This window comes from Grammomys surdaster, unplaced genomic scaffold, assembly GCF_004785775.1.
Source record: "Grammomys surdaster isolate TR1022 unplaced genomic scaffold, NIH_TR_1.0 125973, whole genome shotgun sequence".
Taxonomy (NCBI): domain Eukaryota; kingdom Metazoa; phylum Chordata; class Mammalia; order Rodentia; family Muridae; genus Grammomys; species Grammomys surdaster.
The window spans coordinates 4,323,526-4,346,153 of record NW_021620790.1 but is presented as its reverse complement, the minus strand read 5'-3'; the positions used below and the strand labels follow the sequence as shown (position 1 = coordinate 4,346,153).

General features: G+C 36.3%; 1 protein-coding gene across 3 annotated transcripts in view; it reads right to left on the bottom strand.

Annotated features, from left to right (window-relative positions):
• LOC114609465 (contactin-associated protein like 5-3-like) overlaps positions 1-20,069 on the bottom strand; it is a 565,569-nt gene extending 545,500 nt beyond the window's left edge. For all 3 annotated transcript variants that reach the window (XM_028753829.1, XM_028753830.1, XM_028753831.1), the window contains exon 1: positions 19,988-20,069. In XM_028753829.1, coding sequence (XP_028609662.1) covers positions 19,988-20,069 — 82 coding nt within the window. The remainder of the gene's footprint in view (positions 1-19,987) is intronic.
• Positions 20,070-22,628: the final 2,559 nt, after the last annotated feature.

Below are 22,628 nucleotides of genomic sequence, written 5' to 3'. Positions count from 1 at the left end.
AAATTGAAGCATTCCATCTTGAAGATAGTCTCCTTAATAATCAAGAAGCATATAAAATTTAACAATCCTAGAAAGAAACTAAAACAAAAGGCATCAGAAAGTTCTTGAAGCTTGTATGATTCATCGGGGTTTCCCAGGATTATATAATCAGAAGCTACTCTGGAGTTAGGGGTGGTACTATGACCAGGCAGGGAGAGTTTCCATTGATGAAAGGTGTCTGAGGATGCAGCTTTTTTGGGTCAACATCAATGATGGGTAGGGTTGTCAGCAAGACTTCCATCCTCATGTTGATAATCCCAGTATACTCACTGACACATGAAGCTTTCTTTTAGATGGAGTTGCTCCTCTTTATTTGTCCTTGGTGTCTCCTCTGAGGTGAGCAACAGTATGAAAATAGTATGATAGCTTATGGAAATTTGAGAATATTTTGCTAAGAGAGTAAGACTATTTGAGGCAGCAGGAAATTTTACTCAGAGCATCTATCCTCAAGAACTGGACAGAATGTTTGCTTTAGAATAGGGTATGGTTCATGAAAATAAGTACTTTATTTGGATTTTCTTATGATATTCATGACTTAAGTTGATAAATACTGTGTTTATATAACCAGAACATTAGCTACTGGTGAGTCCTTTTAAAAAGAATACAAACACAATTGCAGAAAATTTTAGACTTAAATCTCAAAATTCATCTTTCTGGAAAGTTGAAAATGTGGATGAGTTTTATCTCACTTGTTCCTTACTGAACAAAGATTGCATACAACATTTATATTTCATACATTGATTGTATGTTTATAATAAAGAAAATATTTATTGAGAGATGTTAATATGTAGGTAGCTTAGCTTTGGGTTTATTAGTCATTAGATTATTCTTCACAGCAACCATTGAGGGTGATGGTATTTAATGGATAGAATATAATATCAAGCTAGTAAGTGATGGTGCTATGATTTGTAATCCAAACATTTATTTTGAAGCCATGATTTAGGAAAAGTCTTCGGTTGCTTTTTTATGATATATTATGAAAGTATATATCTATTTCTATATCCATATCATATATATATATATATATATATATATATATATATATATATACATACACACACACACACACACACACACACACACACACACATATATATATATATATATAGAGAGAGAGAGAGAGAGGGAGAGAGAGGAGAGACAGAGGTAGGTAGATAGACCTACATAGATATAGATGTATGTAGAGATAGCCATAGATAGATAGATATGCAATTATTGCCTGCATAGGCTCAGAACTTGCCCACAAATACACACACACACAGTACATAGATAGGCCAAAAGCAAAGGCTGTTTTTCTCCTCTTTGGAAAAGTGACACAAATCATGTTCTTTGATATTTTTATTTTCTCAGTTGTCTAATTCTAAAAATACTAGTCAATAGATAGTTAAACTGCTCTTTCAACTCAATATAGAGACACACATGAACACTTTTTATGAATGTATGGGAAGTTAGAAGCTGAATTCCTACTGCCTCCCAAATGCAAAGACAACTAAAACGAACTTCTATATCATGAAGACCTATAGCAAAGATGGAAAGCTTTCAAGGATTTTTGCTGTTTTGGTATTGAAAGGAAAACAATCTCTCCTCCTGCCCCCAGGCAGCTGAGAGTAAAAATAGAAGTCTCCCAGAGTTCCCATGCAAGCAGAGTGCAGGAGCTGAGCTTCCTGGTATCAATCCTCTGTTATATGAAGAAATGTGTCTTTTATCAGCAAAAACAGTCTCTCAAGCATGGGATGAGAGTTAGCAAGCTAAGTATTTTTAGGCAAATGAGTTAGTATCTCAAAGATAAATTTTTGTCCAATTATATCAGAATATGTAACAGGTGTTTCTGTTGCCCTGAAACTTTTACCCTCTCCACTTTATGATTTATGCTCTATTGCTACTTCCTAGAAACAATTAATCAAATATTAGTCTGATTGTTTCAGACATACTTTTATATCACCCTGTCAGGATTTGAAAAACAGCACCTTTTGTTCTAGAAAAAGATAAACACTATTCTCCCAGTGGACATTCAGGATAATGAGATTCTCAGAGTCTTTTCCTTTTTTCTCTTACTGGGTCATGATCATATTTTGGAAATCAGATGAAATATGAAAACATTTATTCTACATAGTTTTCCAGACACACACATATATGCAATATCATTTGGACACTTTCATTGGATAACTGGAACCATATATACATAGAATAGAAACTTTTAACAGTTGTACTAGAGCTGGTGAGAATATTCTGTGGTTAAAGTTGTTGGCAACCATAAATACATGATTTCTGATCCAAGGACCTGCATGACATGCCAGACATGGTCTTCTACATGCCTATAATTCCAGTATTACAGAGTAGCAGTTGAGGTAAGGGGATCCTGGGCTTTGGTATTTACCTGCCTAGATGAAAAATACTATCTATAGTTTCAGTAAGAGAATTTCCTCAAAGGAATTAAGTGGAGTGTGATAGTAGAAGACAACTGAAACTTTCCTTTGGCCTCTGAGTATACATGACCCCTTTACGGATGCAATCATGTTTACATAAAAGTTCTGTTCTTGGACAGAAGTGTCTCTAAATAGTACAGGATCTACTTCTGTGAATTTGGCTATGATTCCTGTAATCATCAAAAACATCAATTATGCAATCATTCTATCAATAAAGTTATAAGAATGCTAACTTTCTTTGACAAGCTTGAGGAACAGAAAATGAAGGGTGTGGGAATAGGCTCACAATGTCACATTACTTCACTTTCTTGTGGTAGATAATGTTCTTGTCAGCTTGATGGGATTTGGAATGGCTATGGAAAAAATATTTAAACATGTTTATGAGGTAGATTTTGATTAGGTTAATAGAGTTGAGAAGACACATAATAATGTAGGCATTACCATGTCTGTGCTGAAGAAAAAGGATAAAGTGAGGTGAACATCAGCATTCAACTCTCCTTTCCTCTTTACTCCCAATTCAATATGATCAGTTGGTCCATGTTCCTGCCACCATGTTAGTACTTCATGGTTTAGTGTCTTTGAAACCTTTAGACAAAATCAACCTCTTCTTGCTTAAGTAGCTTTGTTATGTATTTTTATTTAGAATTTTTCATTTATTTGTTTATTTTGATGTTTATGAGTGTATTGTCTGCATGTGTATATGTGCGTCATGTTTGTGACTGGTGCCCTTGGAATTACCAATGGTAGTGTACCTCCTTCTGGGTTCTCTGAAAGAACAGCACAAGCTCTTTGCTAAGCTATCTCTCCATTCTCTTTTGCCAAGCATTCCTTTATAGTAGGGAAACAAATAGCTAGTTCAGTTTACAAACATACAATGTCAAGCAAAATGATTGTTTTTTTTTCCTAGTTTTGGTATGAGACTAAAAAGAAAGGTGACTGTTAATAAGGTTTGCTCACCCACTGTGATTTATCAAAGAGCATTGGGAAAAAGAATGAATATAACTATCACATCGCTCTATGCTCTAACACTATTGAATATCTTGTCTTAATGGGAAAATATGTAAAGAACTATACATCAAAAGAAAAGTTTGGAGATGATGGGACTCCATTCCTTCTAGCATGACTAAAGCCATGACTTAGTCACAGCATTTTATGTTGCTCTTCCCAAAAAAATAAAAAATAAAATAATAAAACGAATTGTAGTTTAAAAGTATCACTGAACAGTATTTTGAGAGAAAATTCAGTTTACTGTAATCATCCAGAATCTGTTGGCAGTTCAGATCCAAACTGGGGTACAGAATATTTTCACTGGCTTGTTATGCATCATTGTCAGTGTTCAATTTCAAGCCAATGACTTATCAGCTGTGAAGACTTCAGCACTCTGTTCAGGCTCCCTAAACTTACTTCATTTGATTTCCTAGGTTCAGGTCTTTTATCAGACAACAAACAGAGAAAAATGTTTACTAAAGTGCTAGAAAATCTTAGAGAGCTTTTTCCTAATGAACAAACAAACAAACAAACAAACCAAATGGAATCTGTGTCTTTATTTAAAAGATGAAATATATTCCCTGATTATATAATCAAGTATAACAGCCATCCTGTTACTTTTATTGAAATTTTGTTTTAGTTCTTCATGAGGTGAAACTTTAGTCAAGTAATAAACAGTGATTCTGCATCCAGAATTGATACAAAGATGATATCAAAATAATAGGATAATAATAATCTCTAATATAGGGTCTTTGAAATAATTTAAACTTGATGTGATATATGAAGTGATGTCTACATAGCATATTGTTATAGCTTGAATATCAAATGATAGGCCAGGGAAGATCACATTCCACTGAAGCCTGATAACTCAACTTCAATACTAGTAAACCACGAAAAAAGCAAGATTTGATGGAAAATATCTGAAATTCTAGTATTCTCATAGATAATAGGGATGGGTAATATAGAGTCAGAGACTTGGGGACTGGTAACAAAATGCAATGGAATGGCAAAAATACCAAGGAAGCCCCTGACTCAGGAAAAAAATTGAAGAAAAAAGAAAACAGCTTCTGAAGGGTTGTTTTATGGTGACCACATTCATTCACTATGCCTATATCCTATCTTATACACACATATAAAATGCTTTGCTAGTGGCTGGTAGCAGTCAATGAAAGTTGTGAAGCCTTTAGAAGACAGATCCTAGTTGAGAGAAATATCTTTGAAGTTTTCTAGTCTTATTTTATTACCTGCCTCTTCTCTCATTCCTTTCTTACCAGGATAAGAGTAGGAGAGAAGTCTCAGCCACTTGCTCCAATCACCACAGAGACAACTTTTGTCACATCTTCTGATACAGTTTGATGGAGTGATTCTCTAAGCAATTTGATCATACTTTAACTTGTTTCTAGTAGACATTTGGTCATTACAAGAAGATAGGAAGAGGTATAAGAGCTTCTTTTTAAAAGTGGGTGTTACACATGGGTATGCATATGTTTACATTCCATGGAATGTGTGAGGAGGTGAAAGGACAACTTTCAAGAATCAACTTTATCTTTCTAAAATGAGGGTTTCAGGAGTGGAACTCAGAATGCAAGCATGGCAGAAAGTGCTTAAACTGCAAAGTCCACAAGTATTAACTTCTGAAAGCAAAGACATGAACACTGTTATACACACAGAGAGAGATATTGTGTGTGTGTGTGTGTGTGTGTGTGTGTGTGTGAGAGAGAGAGAGAGAGAGAGAGAGAGACAGAGACAGAGACAGAGACAGAGAGACAGAGACAGAGTCAGAGATAGAGATAGACAGAGACAGACAGAGACAGAGAAAGAGAAGCAGAGACAGAAAGAAAAAGAGAGAGACAGAGCGAGACAGAGAGACAGAGAAAGAGACAGAGATGCACACACATGCACACATACAGATACACCTCTCAGACACACATATATACACAGACATATGCACATACATAGTCGTACTCATATAGCTGTGAAACATTTTATCAAGGAGAGTGAAAAAAAAGATGAATCAGTATCAGAAACCACTGAAAAACATTTGCTTTACCATTACTGGAGTTGTCCTGTGTTTTCCTGATAACAAATTTTATCCTGTATAAATACAACTTATACATTGGCATAGGCTATGTCTGTTATTTATGTAATTAAGAATTACAGCCTCTTGTCAAGCTGAACTTATCTGAAGCTCACATTCTGTTAAATAGAAAATAGCACACCATGACAAAATTTATAAAATGATTCCAGTAAATCAGAATGCAACCAAGCTTCTGCCAAACCATCCTAATACAGTTCATTCATTGAAGCCCATGTCTCTATACCATCCATCCTTCTGGTAAAACATTTGAGTTAAGAAAATAAATAGGTATTAATTTCATCTAAATGCCCATTTCAAACATTTTTCTGGAGAAGTAAATGTTCACAAAAGTGACACCTGAGTCAATATTAACTTTGGAAGAAAATAAAACCTTATGATCACCAGAACAAATGATTTATGTAAAAAAAAATATATAGACCCTCGTGGAAACCTAGGCTTGTAAGTGATTGGCACACAAGCATTAGGACTTGGGTTTGAATCTCTAATACCCAGATAAACCTAGGTACATCATTCTATATCCATAACCCTAAAACCAGAAATATGGAGACAGGCAGATCTCTGGATCTCATTGGTCATCCATCCGAGCCAAATTATTGAGCTCCAGTTTTGTTTAAGGGAACTATCTAAGAAAAATAAGATGGAGAGTGGTTGAAGAAGACATGTTATGTCCAAGTCTGATCTCTACATGTTGTTGAAAATACAGGAAAACAAAAATTCATATGCCTGTACATATACCCATGTGGAAAAGTGTATACCCTACACATATATCTCACCACCTTCCCAAAATTACATAGCATATATGTATTCATATATTCATCATGACACTTTTTGAAATATCTAAATATCATATACTATATTAAATTATCATAGTGAATAATACTAGATTCTAATAAAATGAAACAAAAGACATTTGGAATTCCCTAAAGGGAGGAGTAAGAACATTACATATCTGAATGGGCAGATGTTCTAAATGCAGTTGCTCAAGGAATGCACTAAGAATGTGATAAAAATTGTATTTGGGGCAGAATCAATGAGCAAAGCCAAATCCATGGCTGCAACAATTGCTTTAATTTGTGTTTGACTTTTCTTCCAATCACATTGGTCAACAAAAGACAGCACTGGGACATTCTTGATGATGATAGTCTAAAGCTCAATTTTTACCACATTGTAAAGAGGCATGAGTAAATGAGGGGTGCCCCAGATATCCTGAGTGAGGGCTTGCTGTCTTGGCTAGAGGTTTACTCAATTTGCCTGTGCTTCAGTTTTTCAAGTCGTTATTTTGCCATTCATTGTGCTAAACCCGGACAATTTAATCATAGCTAACATGAGATCTCTTCTTTTGAGAAGGTCCAAAGGGGATGCCTTCGATGTAAGTGGATAATTCAAGGGCCTTTACAAGATAATTCCTTCATATAAAAATAGCTCTTGACTGCAAACTAAGGTGAACAATGTGGGATGGCAATATTTTTGACAGGCTGCTATCTTCACAGATCAGTAAATGCCAATAAGATGACAAAAATAAATAGCAACAAAAGAAAATCTGATTTCTTGTGGGTTACGAGTAAAAGTAGAATTATCTTTTCTAGCTATTTGAAATATATGACATCTATTGCTAGCTAGATGATTCTACTGTATGGTTAAGAATGTCTGTATTTGTTACTATTAAGAAACCAACAAATAAATGGCATTTGAGGCAATATGCTCAATGTCCTATGATGATCAAAATACAATATATACAGCACATTAAAACACTATACCACATAAACACATATAATTATTATCTGCCAATAACACTAGAAAATGGCACCTACTGATTTATTATAACTTCAGACAGAGATGGTATTAATAACCTTATCAAATACTCAGTAACTACTGCAAATAGAAGCAGTTTTGTGCTCACAGAATAACTCCACAATTACAATACAACCAGGGAATAACTATTTGATTAAGGTCTGCTTCTATTCTATTTGTCTGAAACTTTTAAAATATGACTAAATTATGTGTAAATATGAAATTAGGTTCTTGCAATTAAGACTTAGGTAGGGCAAGGTAAATTGCATAAAAAGGTAAGCACTTGTCAAGAAATTCAACTAACTTGGTTGGGGTACCTATAAACTATGTCAGGTCAGATATCATAGTTCCAGTTTGACTACAGACAGACAGAACAAGGAGACTGTGGAATTTCTGCCAGCATACAGACGAGTCAACCTGGTATAAGGCATTTATGATGTATCCTGTCTCATATAAGATGGAAGATGAGAACTGACATCAGTATTATCTTCTGCCCTCCATGAGCTTGCTTTCAAACACACACAAACACAAATACAGAAAGAAAGAAAGAGATACAAGGAGAGAGATTTTGTTTGGGAAACCTCAAAGACTCATCGCTGAAGAACTGAAGAATTGAAGACATTTTGTTTGGGGAACGTCACAAGACTCATCAATGAAGAATCAGAAGAGAAGAGATAATGAAGCGTCGAACTCTGGGCTGTCTTGTCCCATTTTCTCCAAAGCAGCATGTTGTCATTTATTTTAAGTGCTCAAATTCTATATAGAATTTTCTCTAGAAAATGCAAACATTCTGCTCTTGAAATAACTTTCAGAATTTATGGAATTCCCCTTTTCAATGATATTTTAAACAGTAGAACAAAATATTTATTGCTGTATTTGTAGTTAACAGCCAGTACAATCAAAGACCTTTCTTGTCTATAAGGATTTATGGAAGAATTGAGGTGTGGCCTCAAGGAAAAAAGACATTAAATATTACACAATGTCTTTTTAGACTGCCAAAGCCTGAGGAGGCATGTCCAAAAGAATTAAGACAGAAATTGAAAATTAAGTTGCAGGAGACCAAGCTCATAAAACCTTGAAATTAATGGAAAGAATTTATTGGCCTAACTCTCCACTAAGTTGATGATGACAGCAAGCTGTTATAATGGCCACTTCTCATTACCATATGAATGTTCTGTGGCCCTCAGGACCCTCATTGCACATAGTCAATGAAACAGAAGAGTGCCATTGGATAAGGGTTTATAATTTCTATCCTCCCAGACAATCAGTATTCATCAGCAGATGAACACTTTCCTTACCATGGGTTTATGAATAGTGCTATGTAATTAAGAGTGAAGGATTTAGGGAAAAGACTAAACCAGCAAGCTGAGGAATGAGTTCTGTGGATAGTGTGTATCTTACAGCACTGGAAACTCTTTAATTATTTAGAAGAGTTTTCTGTGAGCACAAAATAAGTGAGACATACTCTTTTAGTTTTCTTGTGGCTGTGATTTATACCCGACAAAAGTGACTTTGGGAAGAGTTAATTTGGGCTTACAGTTCCATTCCACAATCTATCATGGTGGTTAAGACATTGTGATGATGAGGCAGCTGGTTGCATGATATCATTAATCAGGAAGCAGGACAGTGAATGGTCATGCTTATTGCTCTTTTTTTTTTCTTTTTTTACTCAGTCCAGGAATCCAGGCCATGAGAAAATGTCATTCATGTTTGGAGTGAGTCTTCCCACCTCAATTAACATAGTATAGGTAATCCTTCTGAGACATGCTTGTAGGTTGTTTCTATGGAGCATACAAATCTCATGAGAATTAAATTCATCATATATTGACAGAAGTTTCTGACAGTCCACGCTACAGTGTTAGTTTTGACAAGTTGGTTCTGATCATGAGTGGTGGTAGAAAGATTTAATCGAGTAGCTTTTCTGAATAGATAGTGCTACATAACAGTGATATTCTTTGCAGATGGCAAGGGGTTATTTTCAAGGTAAGCATAAGTTGCCTCACTGAGTACTGGGGCAGATTCTGTGGGTCTGGATTGCAAAGCTATTTCCCATCAGGAAGTAGATAGAACTAGCTTAGAAAAGATGCCACCACCCCACCCCCATGTTTTAATAACAGATCCATTTGGGTATAATTCTTAATGGAACAGTAGACTGAAAAAATATATTAGAGATTTTAAAATGGTGGAAAGTGGATTGAAATCCCACTGCAATCCCTGTACAGGATATAATCTCGGTTCACTTCCTTACCAGCTATGATAGCACACCACTAGTGATGAGGACAAAAACCCCTTTCTCTATGACAGTAGTGAGGGAAAAAGTGAAACCTCACGAAGTTCCAAAGCTGTGGTGGAGTGAATGTATGAAATCCTCACAAAGACATATTGGTTAATGCTATCTGTCTCTCTCTAGTGATCCACCACTCCAATCTGCAGCCATGGTGCTTCTGATACTTACTAAATGACTGTAAGATAAGAAGTACTAATTTTTCTTAATTCTTCTTTATCAGAAAAAAAATTACCCATGTGGACCTAAGTCCAGGCCAACCACAGGATCAGTGTGAGCAAAGCCAGTAGAGAAAAAGAGCTGATTTGCTCTCCCAGATAACTGTAGTAGAGGCACCACAGACATAGTCATTGTGGGAGAGCCTTCTCATCAATAGGACCTCCTCAAAGCTATTTCTGTCCACTATGCTGGTGAGTTTCCCTGGTTCTGTGAATTAAGTTTTTAAATTTCCTATCTTTAATTGACCATAATCTGTAGCTTAAATATCAGTAACAGTGGATAATGGGAAATGAAACAAAGGGGCAGACAGTGGCCTCGCTAACACAGGAATCCTGGAAACCACAAACACGGAGAAAAGCAAAGTCAAGCATGTGCCTTAGCACTTTGGGTATTCTGGTGTGGGCTAAGGAATACACAAGAGTCATCAATTTTAATAAAAATTTTGAGGAAAATATTTTGTCATAAAGAAGAATATAATACAGCACTAAATGCAAACTGGCCTGCATATTTAAGATAAAAATTTCAGACATTATACAGGTCATTAGTCATTGGTTACTGTTCAGTGCAAGATGCCTTCCTGAGACTCTGCATTTCTAGATGTGACTCTGCTTTTCTAGTGAGAAATCTGAAAACAAAAACAAAAAAATCAATAGCTTAGGCCACAATATGTAAAACCATTAATCAGTTAAAGGTAAATTATCAAGCAGAGGAGGGGAGGAAGAACAGAAGAGAGCCATGGAGAAGGAATAAGGAAAGGTATCATGTAGAAAAGAGAACAAAAGTACAGTGGAGAGGACAGCTGAAAGACAGAAAGTGGTGAGACTAAACTCTAATAGGAAAGAAGCCTTTACACAGAAAGCAGGAACACAACACCGATGGTCAACTATTTGTTCAGAGGGGAGAGTTAATACTGATATCTAGAACATGCATAATTTCCCATTTTCCCAGCTCAGAGAATTCCCTTTCTCTGTTCTATATATGTAGCATCGCCACTGGACAGTCTGTCCTCCCAGCAGTCAAGTGGTCTCTATAGATTGTTCTTAGTAGTTTATCTCTTGATGGACTCTACATCACTAATTTCTGTGAACTGGAAGGTTTTCTCAATAATTCCACATTTGGGGAACTAGTGGAATGGTAGAGAGGTGATTTAGAGACTCCTAATGAACTCTGCATGGCTAATTTCTATGAAGTGGAAGGTTTTCCCCAATAATTACTCATTTGGTGAAATAATGAAATTGGTAGAGACATTATTAAGAGACAGATGGTGGAGGCAATGGAACTAAGTGGATATACTGAGTATCTTGTAGGTGGATGATCTGTGTCAAGACTGTGCAGCAACAGAACTCCCTGGAAAACATCATATTTGGTGACTGCCCACACAGTATAACAAATTGGAGCTGAAATTGAGCAGATCCACAAATTTTCTCCTACACCTTTTATATAGCAACAAGCTCAGAGAAAGTTATCCATGTTGATTTCACAGAAATAAAGCACTGGAGACCAAAGAAATGCAAATGATATTAGAAAGGAAGAAAACAAACAAACAAACCCCAAAAAAGTAGGAAAGATGTATTCAGTCCCAATGGCTGAAGAGCTCCTATTAAATATGGTTCTCTAAGAATTTCTACATGTGTTTGTATAAGGTATGTATCTGTATGTAATGCTTGTGCATGTATGTCTGTATGTGATATTTGTATGATATATGAATATACATACGAAGTGTGTGTGTGTGTGTGTGTGTGTGATGTTTATAGAAATGTATGTGATTCTGGTATGTATTCAAGTGTGGAGGGAGTCTTACAAATACCATGGTACATTGTGGAGGATGATGCCTTAGGAACACTGCAGTTAAAGAAGCATAATATCATATCTGGGTCTTCGTGAGTGTTGGGATTCAAGATCAGGCCCTCATTCTTTCACAACAGGGACTTTTGTCACTGAGCTATCATAACCCCTGGAAAGTTCCCTAAACTGTTGCAGACTTTCGTCTGTCTTCAAAGGGACATTTCTGCTGCAAAAATGAATTGTTCAGAATGGTAGACATGCAAGGGTGTTGACATTTCTTCACTTTCTGTATTTATGGTTCTGGTGTCACCCTGAAAAATCTCAATCAATTTTACTTATGTAGGAAACAGATATAATTAGTACCCACCTCCCCAAAAATATGCACAAAGACAAGTAGACAGTATAGATACATTGGGATTTATGCTTGAAGATCAATTACTAATGATTACACATACACCTGAAATCCCTGACTCTAAAAATTCCCCTTCTATGTAGCAAACACGAAAGGGAGTTAAAACACCTCCTGCCTAAGATGTCCATAATCCACTATGTTCGGTTTTACTGTCTAAGTCTCATTTTGCTTGTACAAACCAATATAGTTTATAGACTATAAGAGTGCATCAAACTGATGAATGTAGGCAGTTTGTGCTATAGTGTTATGCATGCATGTAATATTCTGTGCCCAGAATATGGCCACTCTGCATTCCCAGAAAAGAACAACATTTCAGAGCACTGAACACATTTTAAGCATCTATTGCCCTCACTATCATAAACAATGGAACCATTTGCAGCATACCTTTTAGTTGCAAATCTGTGCTTTTGTGTACTTAGTAGCTCATACATCCATGTGCATTTTATTTCCTTGGCCATTATTCTCTTTGAAGAACTGTGTAACCAGTACTTGCACATGTTTCCTTGGGTTCCATACTAGCAGTTACCTGAGGTGCTATAATTATGTCAGCTAGTTTTTTTTTTTTACTAATATTTTGTTCTAAATTATTCTAAATCTCATTAATCCATAAAAAATGGAAGGTCTTGAGAGATATCTTAAGTGATAAAGGTCTTACCTTAAAAGCTTTAAAACACTACTTTAACACTGACAGCACACACACACACACACATACACATGCACACAAAAAATATGTGTATGGGATACATGAGTTGGCTTACACCATAAAGGTTCTGATGACAGGAACATGGTGAACAGAAATTGATACATGAAAACTACACAAATGTGGAAGGAGTGAATTATCTTCACAAAGTGGGTTATGACTTATACACATGGTGAGACATGCATTGACTTCAAGTGCATAATCCACAAGAAAAGCAGCACACACATACACATACACACACACACACACACACACACACACACATGCATGCATATAACATATTAAAATAATATGTCTGTATGTTGAGACATGTATATATAATGTCAGCATTTAAATTTAGGTTCGTATCTTCAGAGAGACTATCTTGTGTATTGTATGGATGACCCTCCTCTCAATTAAAAAGCATGGATTAGGCAGGAAATAGAGGTGAGACATCATGTGGAGGAATAATTCTGGGAGAAAAAGAGGGGGTACGAGCCTGAAAAGAAGTGAGGAAGTAGACGCATGAAAACATGGAACCTGAGCACAGGGAATTATTCTAGTTGCAAAATGCAGGTTTAAATAAATGGGTATCTCTAGATATAATCTATCCTGAGTATAGCCTATCTATATGGTCAGGGTATTTTGTAAATGTAATTTGAGTCTGAGTCTTATTTCTGGGAGAATGGGCGTATGAGGCAGAACCAGAACTTAACTACAATATCTATCACCCACATAGTGACCCATGACTTTCTTTAACCCTAGTTCTAGGGTTTATGATATCCTCTTCAGGGTTATGCATGCAGTAGGCATGTGATGTAGTACACATAGTTATGTATATGTGTGCATTCAAGCAAAATACTTATGTGTTTAACACATTAATGATATTTTAAAAATTAAAACCCCTCAGGCAAGCTGTATGTTTTCAATTTAAAGGAAAGCCTTCCCTGAAAGACAACTTCTTTAATTTTTCTGCTGTCCCTGTATCAATCCACAGCACTCTCCAACTTTTAGTTGGCTGAGTTTATTTAAGCCTTGGCTTCAGTTTTACACTCCTCAAGAACACACTCAGATGCTCCAGCCAGTAGAAGATGTCTACATGTGCCTTCCATTGCACCCAAGCTTACCTGGCTTGCATCATTTAACTCTGACATGATAACAGACTATTTCCCTGGCTGCCAAGATTTTCCCCATTCCTTGAGGTCATGTAGTACGTCTTTATAGCTAATGTTCACTTATCCAACTACATAGGAAACTCGATTTTAAGAAAAAACAAACAAACAAACAAACAATACTTGGAACTATGTTCTTCAGCAAGTTCTTCAAATAAGTAACACGTACCAACTCTGGACACTAACACTTTTCCTCTCAAAATCATTTTATAAGAGTAATGAAATTAATTTGTCATTGAGTAATTTTTTCCCATAAGCCAGAACATAATTCCTTCGAATAAAACCCAAACGTTCTTTTATAGCAAACCTAAAGCAATGAGAGAAATTTATTACAGCAGTAGGTGCACACAGTTTGCAAATTATAGAGAAAGCACTCATTAACATTGTGTAAAGAAAATTAATCAAATAACCTTACAATTTTAGTAAGGGCAGGGGGCTAAGAACTTTTTGGTGCCAAAAATAGGCCTACTTGCAATGGATCCAGAGAAGCACGCAGATGGGGATCAATGCATAAGATCTCACATTTTGTAAGGCAGTGTAAACTGCTTCATTTTAAATTTGACTTCTGCTTGGAATTTCTACAACAGTGACAAGTAATATTTGTTAAAATAGCAACATGAAGTAAACATATCTTAAAAGCAAGACTCAGCCTATATGGAGAAAAATCTGACTTTAAAATTGAAAATCCTTGCTAGAAAACTGTTAAATCACTCTCATTCATATGTTTACCCAGACATTGGATACAGTAAATCAAATAAAACGTGACAAAAAGGTAGTACATTTTAATTGAAGTGAAAAGATTCCAGAAAGTGCTTCAAAATTTAGATAAATATGGACACTTAACCTAGGTCAAGTATATGTAGACATTTGATTTATTCTATGACAATTTTGTACACGTCTGAAGTATAATTTGATCTTTTGTATCTCAATTCTTCCCTCCCTCTTTCAACAGATATTCCCAGAACACTAGAAACATTTGTGTGTGTGTGTGTGTTTGAGTTAGCATGTGTGTATATGTGTGTTAAGTTGGCAGACTGTGAGAAAAATTTTAAGAGAAAATGTTACTGTAGGCCAAACTAATTAGAAGCAGACAAATAAATTAGCGAGATATGAGGTAGTGTTATTTGTTGGTAAAACATGCAGCTTCATATTTTGTGAGGAAGGATATAGAAGATGGGATTTAGATTATTATACAAAGCCAGATCATGGTTTGCACGCTGCCATACATGATGAGGCTTTATAGAACTACTTGAGCAGAACTATGGCTTGACATTGACAGACTTACAGGACAGAAGGTCAAAAGAAGTACCCTTTCTGGCATTGTCATGTGCTTGTATGTACACAAACAAGTATTCTAAATTGCTCCTGAAGAACTTCTTCACCACTTTTTAAGATTGTAAAATACAAAGTATGAGACAAATTAGATCCTCAGCCTGGGATACAAGTCCAGATGTAATATTGGTTTACTTTAATCAATGTGATATTTACAAACATGCTTCAAGTCTTGATATGAATACTTTTGCCATTTTCTTTTTTCAGATATGATTCAGGACTCAGATTTGTGAAAAACTGCTAACTCCTGTCTTTTTCCAAGGCTAGTGTTACAAGGCTGATCTTAAAGAGCCCTTGCTGAATTCCTGAAGATGCTATATAAACTACCTAGTGACATGAGTTGGAAGATACTTTATTGCAAAAATATTTCTGTTTAAAAATGGATGTAGGACTGAAATTCAGATTTTTCTCATTGCTTAGAAAAGTAATGGAGACATGGTTGTGTTCTACTCATCTGAAATTCATTCATATGAACTAGATCACTTAGTCTATCTTGATGAGCTGCCTTGCAATGTGTGTACAATGGGGGAATATATGCTGCATGTCTATTAGTAGAAATTAAAATCACATCAAACTCTTGTTCTGTTTATAATTGACTCCCAGTTTTGAACTGCACTGATATCATATACAAGAGAAATAACCAGTGTGTACCATCTGTACCAATGAGAAGACATTACAAATAAACATTTTGTTAATAATTTAACCCAGGGCTTTACTCACCAAACCAGTGTTACTGGGGAAAATGAGAAAAATTTACAAGGTGACCAGGCAATGGTGGCAGTGTTTTACTGAATGAAGCAGTTTTCATTTGAAAAAAAAAATGCCAGTATTGTTTCCATTAGTAAAATGATACTAATTAGTTCTGCACAGTACTCCTTAACATCTTGTAGTTCCATTATTTTCTGCATTATTACATAACTAAACCCATTCTCAATATTCTTATCTGTAGTCAGTAATGATCACACACACACAGGTCTCATTTCATCCCAGTCTATGTTATCAACTGGAAGATGCTGAGCTGAAAACCAAAAAAAAAAAATTAGATATACTTGAAATTATATCATTTTGTAAAAAATAGATGCAGGAAAGGAAAGTGATTCACTCAAAGAAGACTGAGCCCAGTAGGAGAGATGGGAAGTGAAACAGGAAGAATACAACAGGGAAGGTGGTCATTCCTTAGAAGGAGAACTCAGGTGAGAGCAGAGATGCTCAAAAAGATATTAATCTCCTCCTAAGTCTGCTCCTGTAGTTTGAAACCCTGCTCTAATTTTTAATTTATACTTTATAATTGCAAAGTGTTAAAATGGGACTTATGTGAATGAAATGGGTAGTAATTATATGTGGATCATTAAAGATCAAAATGAGCTAGTTTGACAGTGTGGAAAGTTTCCAGATTCTGCCAACTGAACAATACAGTACTCCCTTATTTCTACCACAGAAAACACTGCATAGCTGTTCTCCTACCCCACTACAACAGTTCCATCACCATCACCAGTCATGTTACTTTTCAATTTGGTTAGTTAACAACCTTCAAGTAATTCAATGTCTCATATCTCTTTACTGTCATTTTCAACATTCTCACAGATGTTGAGAAATCTAGTATGTGAGTAAAATCTAAAACAGGGAGTTTAATATTCTTATCACAATAACATGTCTCTGGGACTAAACTAATAAGCAGTAATACACTTCAAATAGGAATGTGTGATTATTCTAAATAATTTCAAAGAACTAAAACTGCTATAAAATTTAAAATGAAATTAACAATATGTCTGTGTGTGTCATGTGCAGTCCTACTTTTTGGAACACCATACCTCTGTCATAATAAAATTTAACTTACCTAATCTTAGATGAATACCCTTAGTAAGATATTTAACTGCTGTTCAATTTGGAGAAGACACATATATCAATTTCTAGCTATGTTTTTCTGACAGGCTATAAAGGACAATAATTAAATGGCCACTTGATCTCTAGTATAAGACATCATGGGAATAGAATATCTTTGAGGATGACCCCTGGTCTCCCTAGTCATATCATAGCTTCTTGTGTCAAAGAAGTTGAATATATAATATGTTTTAAATTTTACAATGGCCTATATCTATACTCAAACTTAGCCAGTCCACTTAGGATATAATCAAAGAAAACACTATTGCTGTTTAATATCCTGAAAATCTAGAATGGGAGGATTTTATTACTGGTAGGTAATTACATTTTCACCATAGTTTTATCTAGGCTTGCGTTCTTCTAGCCTACTTTTCATTTTATTATTCTAAATTCAATGCTTATAGCATTTGTATTTGTATAAGCAGTCATTTTCCCTTTTGGAAATAAATGCCCATGTTATAGACAGAATATGAAAAAAATCAAAGGTGTAAAAATACTCACACACTAAACAATAATAACATCAACAGCAAGCCATTACAAATGGGGCAAACAATTAAAGGTTATTTTTTGAGAATCCTCACACATACAATTTATAACTGTCCAACATGAAGAAACCTGAGCACAAAATCTTTCTTTCAAGTCTGCTGTTACTAGTCACATAGGACACACCTTAAAAATGTAGGAAAAATAATCTTAAAAATTATTCTCAAATCAAATTAAAAAGAATATCTTAGAATAATGTCTAACCCATCAAAACCTGCTTATGAATGGGAGAAAACTATACATCCATAGCAAATCCTATATATACACTTGATGAATAAAAATTGCCTGTAGCAGCAGACTGGGAAATAGTTGTAAGTGCCTTGAAGAGGTTTGCCTTATGGGCTCTGATGACCACTCATATACATTCATTTCAGAATCAGTGGTTGCTGCAGACCTATTATTTCCTGAAAATATATACTTTTCATAGTATAATAAACATTTACTGCTACTCCTTAAGAAAATAAACTGTGGAAAACTTAGCACACAGCACTCACTCAATTGCTATGCTGCTTAAAGATGGGAGGTATTGGAAAATTCTGATGATCATAAACACCAACTTTTTTTTTTATGTCCAGAGAAAGCTTTGGAACTGGTGTAGCTAGGATAGATTGAAATCCTAAAGCCATGCCATATAGTTTTGTGTACATTTTAAAAATCCACTGACCATCGTTAAATTAATTTATAGAAATCATGGCTTCAAGAAGGAATTTTCAAAAACAGTGATATCTGAAAAAAGACCAAGTCCTGCATTGCTGTTGAGCACTCTAGCTAATTTCATCAATATTCTTCACTTCCAACTTTTGGATCTTCAATGTTTTTTTTTTTTGTGTGTGTGTGTGTGTTTTTTTCAGATAACAGAACGTGTTAAGCAGAAAGCACAGGTCAGAACCACACCTTTGAATCAATTGGACAATATTGACCTCTAGTGTTTGAGAAGGTAGAGAAACAAGCTTAGTAGCAAAGCTTACTAAGGGTGTTGGGTTATTCTCGTGGCCAAGATCAGAATACTTCCAAGGAGAAAGGGAGAATAAGAGGTGGAACAAAGGGGAACAGAGGAAGGAATGGGGAGAAGGTAAAAGAGAAATTCAATTTACCTGACTGTATCAATATATCCTCTAAAATAGTTTACTACTTCATTCCTACCTGATGATGATGGTGGCCTCTTTTGCCCTCCTTTATAACACACACATTAAGAAAACATTACTAATATAGATTGTGAGCTTTCTAATATTTGAATAGCAGAAACACTAATTCTACTTTGATCATCTATCTCTCTGGAATGCAAATTATGGGATAAGATCCCATAAGAAAGAATAAGGTATAGCATTTTCTCTAGTAAGTCTTCTCACTTTGTTAAAACTGATATTGATAATACCAATTTCAAAAGTAAAATAAAATTGTTTTAATAAAGTTTCTGGCATTCAATAAAGGAAGATAAATGAGGGAACACTCTAGGAATAAAAGAGACTGTGGTAAACCCTCCTTACACACAACAGAAATGGATTAATTTCACCCTTTCTCATTTGGTAGTTCCCAGAGATGGAAAAACTTTCCCTTTCCTGCCTAGATAAGTAGCTGAGCTATTGAGCTTTACCTTCTTAGACCTTTAGCAATTTATTCAAGTTTGATGATTCTTTAAATACATAGTGCAGGTGGCCTATCTCTGGGAGTCAAGAATGTCTGCCTATGTTTGATGGGGCGGAAATGTGGACCACACAATGCGTACTCATTATTGCTTGACTGTCACCAGAATTTGGAGGGTGGCGTATGTTCTAAAGCTCTATCTCCTATAATAGGACAGCCACTGACCTCCTGTGGTAACTATATTTGAGGTACAATTCTTAGATCCAAACTCTCTAACCCTTTACACTGGAGCCTATTTGGTTACCAAATGCTCTCAGTTTTAACCTTATGCCTAAGGAAGTGGAGAAAGCTAGGTGGTTAAGGTGCAGATGTGGGTGAAGGAGTTCTGAGCACACTGCAAATCAGTAGGAGCTGCCTTCTGCTGTTGTCACAGAACTCTGTGGCTCTGGTGTGTCCCTGTTCCTAAAGGCTTCTTCCTGCTCTGTGCATTCCAGGGTGAGATAAAAAATCATAGAGCTAGCAGCAAGCTAAGAGAAATGTATGATTCCAAAGAAAGGCAGGGAATGCAGGAGTGCATACTCATTAGAGTCCTGGAAACTTTCGGGATGTTTGAAATGATCGAACCACACTAATTAGGGTGTTCACTTTGCTCTTTTTCTTCAGTCAGAGAACATACAGTCGAGCATAGTATACTTATTCCTAGAAGGAGCATCCAATCCCACCTCACGTTCCAGTCCCCAGTTCCGAGTACTCACAATTTGTCGCTGTTAATCCTAAATGCCACAAACCAGAGAGCACCAAAATCAAAACGCTGCTCAGTCTTGGTACAAAATCCATTTCCTCCGAGTGAGCGATTTTTTCCAATGGAATCCCAAAATTACAGACACAGTCTTTGCTTTTTTTCTCTTTTTCTTTCTTTCCCTCTATGTTTCTTCTCCACACAGCCTGACCCTCCTCCCACACACCTTGTACAGACCCTCTTCTCCTTCACTCCATTCTACTCCTCAGCTGGTCCACCAAAACTGCAGCAGGGATTCCTCGGAGCGGTGAGGTGCAACCGAGGTTTATAGTACCTCACACTGTTCCTTTTTATGCTTGTCTTCCTCCGGATTTCCTTTCTTAAAGGATCATACCCAAACTCGAGGGCAGCTTTTGGCGCCCAGCTCCGCTAATAGCCTAAAGCATCTCTTAGGGCATTAAAGCTGGATTCAGCACCTGGGTGTCGGACAGCTCCTCATAGGCGCAATCTGCGGAGCACCGCCCCCAGGTCTCTCCTGTAAGAGTGGCCTGGGCGTGTCCTTGGTCGCTCAGAAGGCTTCAGCAGATAGTCTGCTGAGGTGTGCTTTGGATTCTTGCTGGGGAGGCAAAGGGAAAAGTGAGCTTTCTTCTCTCTCTCTCTCTCTCTCTCTCTCTCTCTCTCTCTCTCTCTCTCTCCCTCCCTCTCTCCTTCCCTAATCCCTCCTCTCTCCCTCCTCTCTCTCCATGCATCTCAGCATCCCTAACTACATACCCCTTCTCTTTCTCTTCTTCCCAAATTAAGGTCCTTAGAGTCAGGTTTCTGAACGACTATGAAGAAGTGATGCCTAAAGGAGTGAAGTAGTCCGAAGACAGAAGCCGTAAGAAGAGGAATATTCCTATGGAGAACTCAGCAATGACTTAACATGATGCCTAATACCGTTTTCTTCACTTCACAGGGGAGAATCAAAGAAAGCTTGAATTGTGTGATTCAGTTTCCCCTGCAGAGATGGATGATTGCCTTGTATTTATCCAATTGAAGTTTCTAGTTTAGCTATTTGGGGATATGACCGCTCCCTGCGTTTCAAGCTTCCACATCTGCATCTGGCCCTGGTTTCTGTTAGCACATTGTTTCAACAACAACTGTAGCTTCTTGGTGTTGTGGGTTCCAAAGAAGGTGAAGTGCTTCACTGTCATAGGAGAGAAATATTTAAAAATCATTTTCAAAAGGCAGGGGCTGGACAATGAGTAGAAGCAAGTTGTGTGAGGGTCAGGTGTGAGTCCATGACTGCCTCTCTGATTGCTTTGTAGGGGTTCCTTATTAGAGGTTCTTTAGCTTCTAGCATGCATCTGGGGACTTACTTGCTTTGCCACAGATCAATTTATTTTGTGTTTAGTGGGAAGCAGCCAGAAACCTGTCAAAAGTTAACAAAATGAGGAAACAGTAATAACGCTTTCTATGTGATGTTTACAATCAAGTTAGAGTCTATGGGCTCTTTCCACATCAGAGGAAGTTGGTACTTCTCTCTCTTTTACATCTTTCTCACCCACAGCGTTAGGGAGCAAACAAAGTTATATTATACCACTGATTCAGGACAGCTTTTGCTCTCAGCTCCCGGCTCTGCATTTACTGAACACTAGGCTGAGTTTCAAGCAACCTTTGCATAAATCCTGACTTTTAACTTTGTAGTCTGGGAGCTTTGGTTCCCATCACTGGACTATTTGTTCAACAAAAATTGAAACAATTCCCCATTAATTTATTAAAGGAAGAATTTTTAAGGCCCTGTTAGCTGTAAGCAAATAGCCTTGTATCTATATTTTAATTGAAAACAATTATATTAGAAGATTCCTAGTTCATGGGAAACTCAACACAAGTTATTGAGGTATAATCATACTCAGTGACTTTTGAGTCCCAAAATATCAAATTTGGGGGATAAAACTTTTTCTGTCCTGTCGAAAGGAAATTGTGGAAAGGAAAATCTTAAGGAGACCCTAACTCTCTTTGTATGGGTTGTTTTTTTCCTACAACATTTCTAAAGATCGCCCTAGAGATGCTGCCATCCCAAGTCTATGGTATTTGAAAATCCCAAGTTTAAATTTACCCTCTGACTAGTTTAATCAGACTCAAATGGTCTTAAACACACACACACACACACACACACACACACACACACACACAGAGACATGATATTTTTCACTTTGTATGTTCTAAGTGAATGTAGTATTTATATTTTTTATATATTTTTTAAGAATATCATTTTACTGTGTGTGTGTTTATGTAAATGTGTGCCTGTACCTGTGTATATATACTTGTACAACATGCATTTAGTGCCCCCGGGGGCCAGAAAATTGTCTCAGATCCCATGGAACTGTAGTTACAGAAGGTTGTTACCTACATGATATGGGAAGTCAACTTCTATCATTTACAAGAGCAGCAAGTGCTTTTAACCACTGAGCTTTGTCTCTAGCCTCAACTCTTGGACAGTTTTATATTACAGACATAATTCAAAAGCTTTTGAAGCTTTTTGCCTCAGAGCATCTATACCACTTCACAACTATTAAAAAGTTATTGATTTTTATATATTATCCCCATATTATACTTTTCTGAGTTTCATCAACATTTGTGTTCTTAGACACCACATTGTATTATTTTATGTTTCA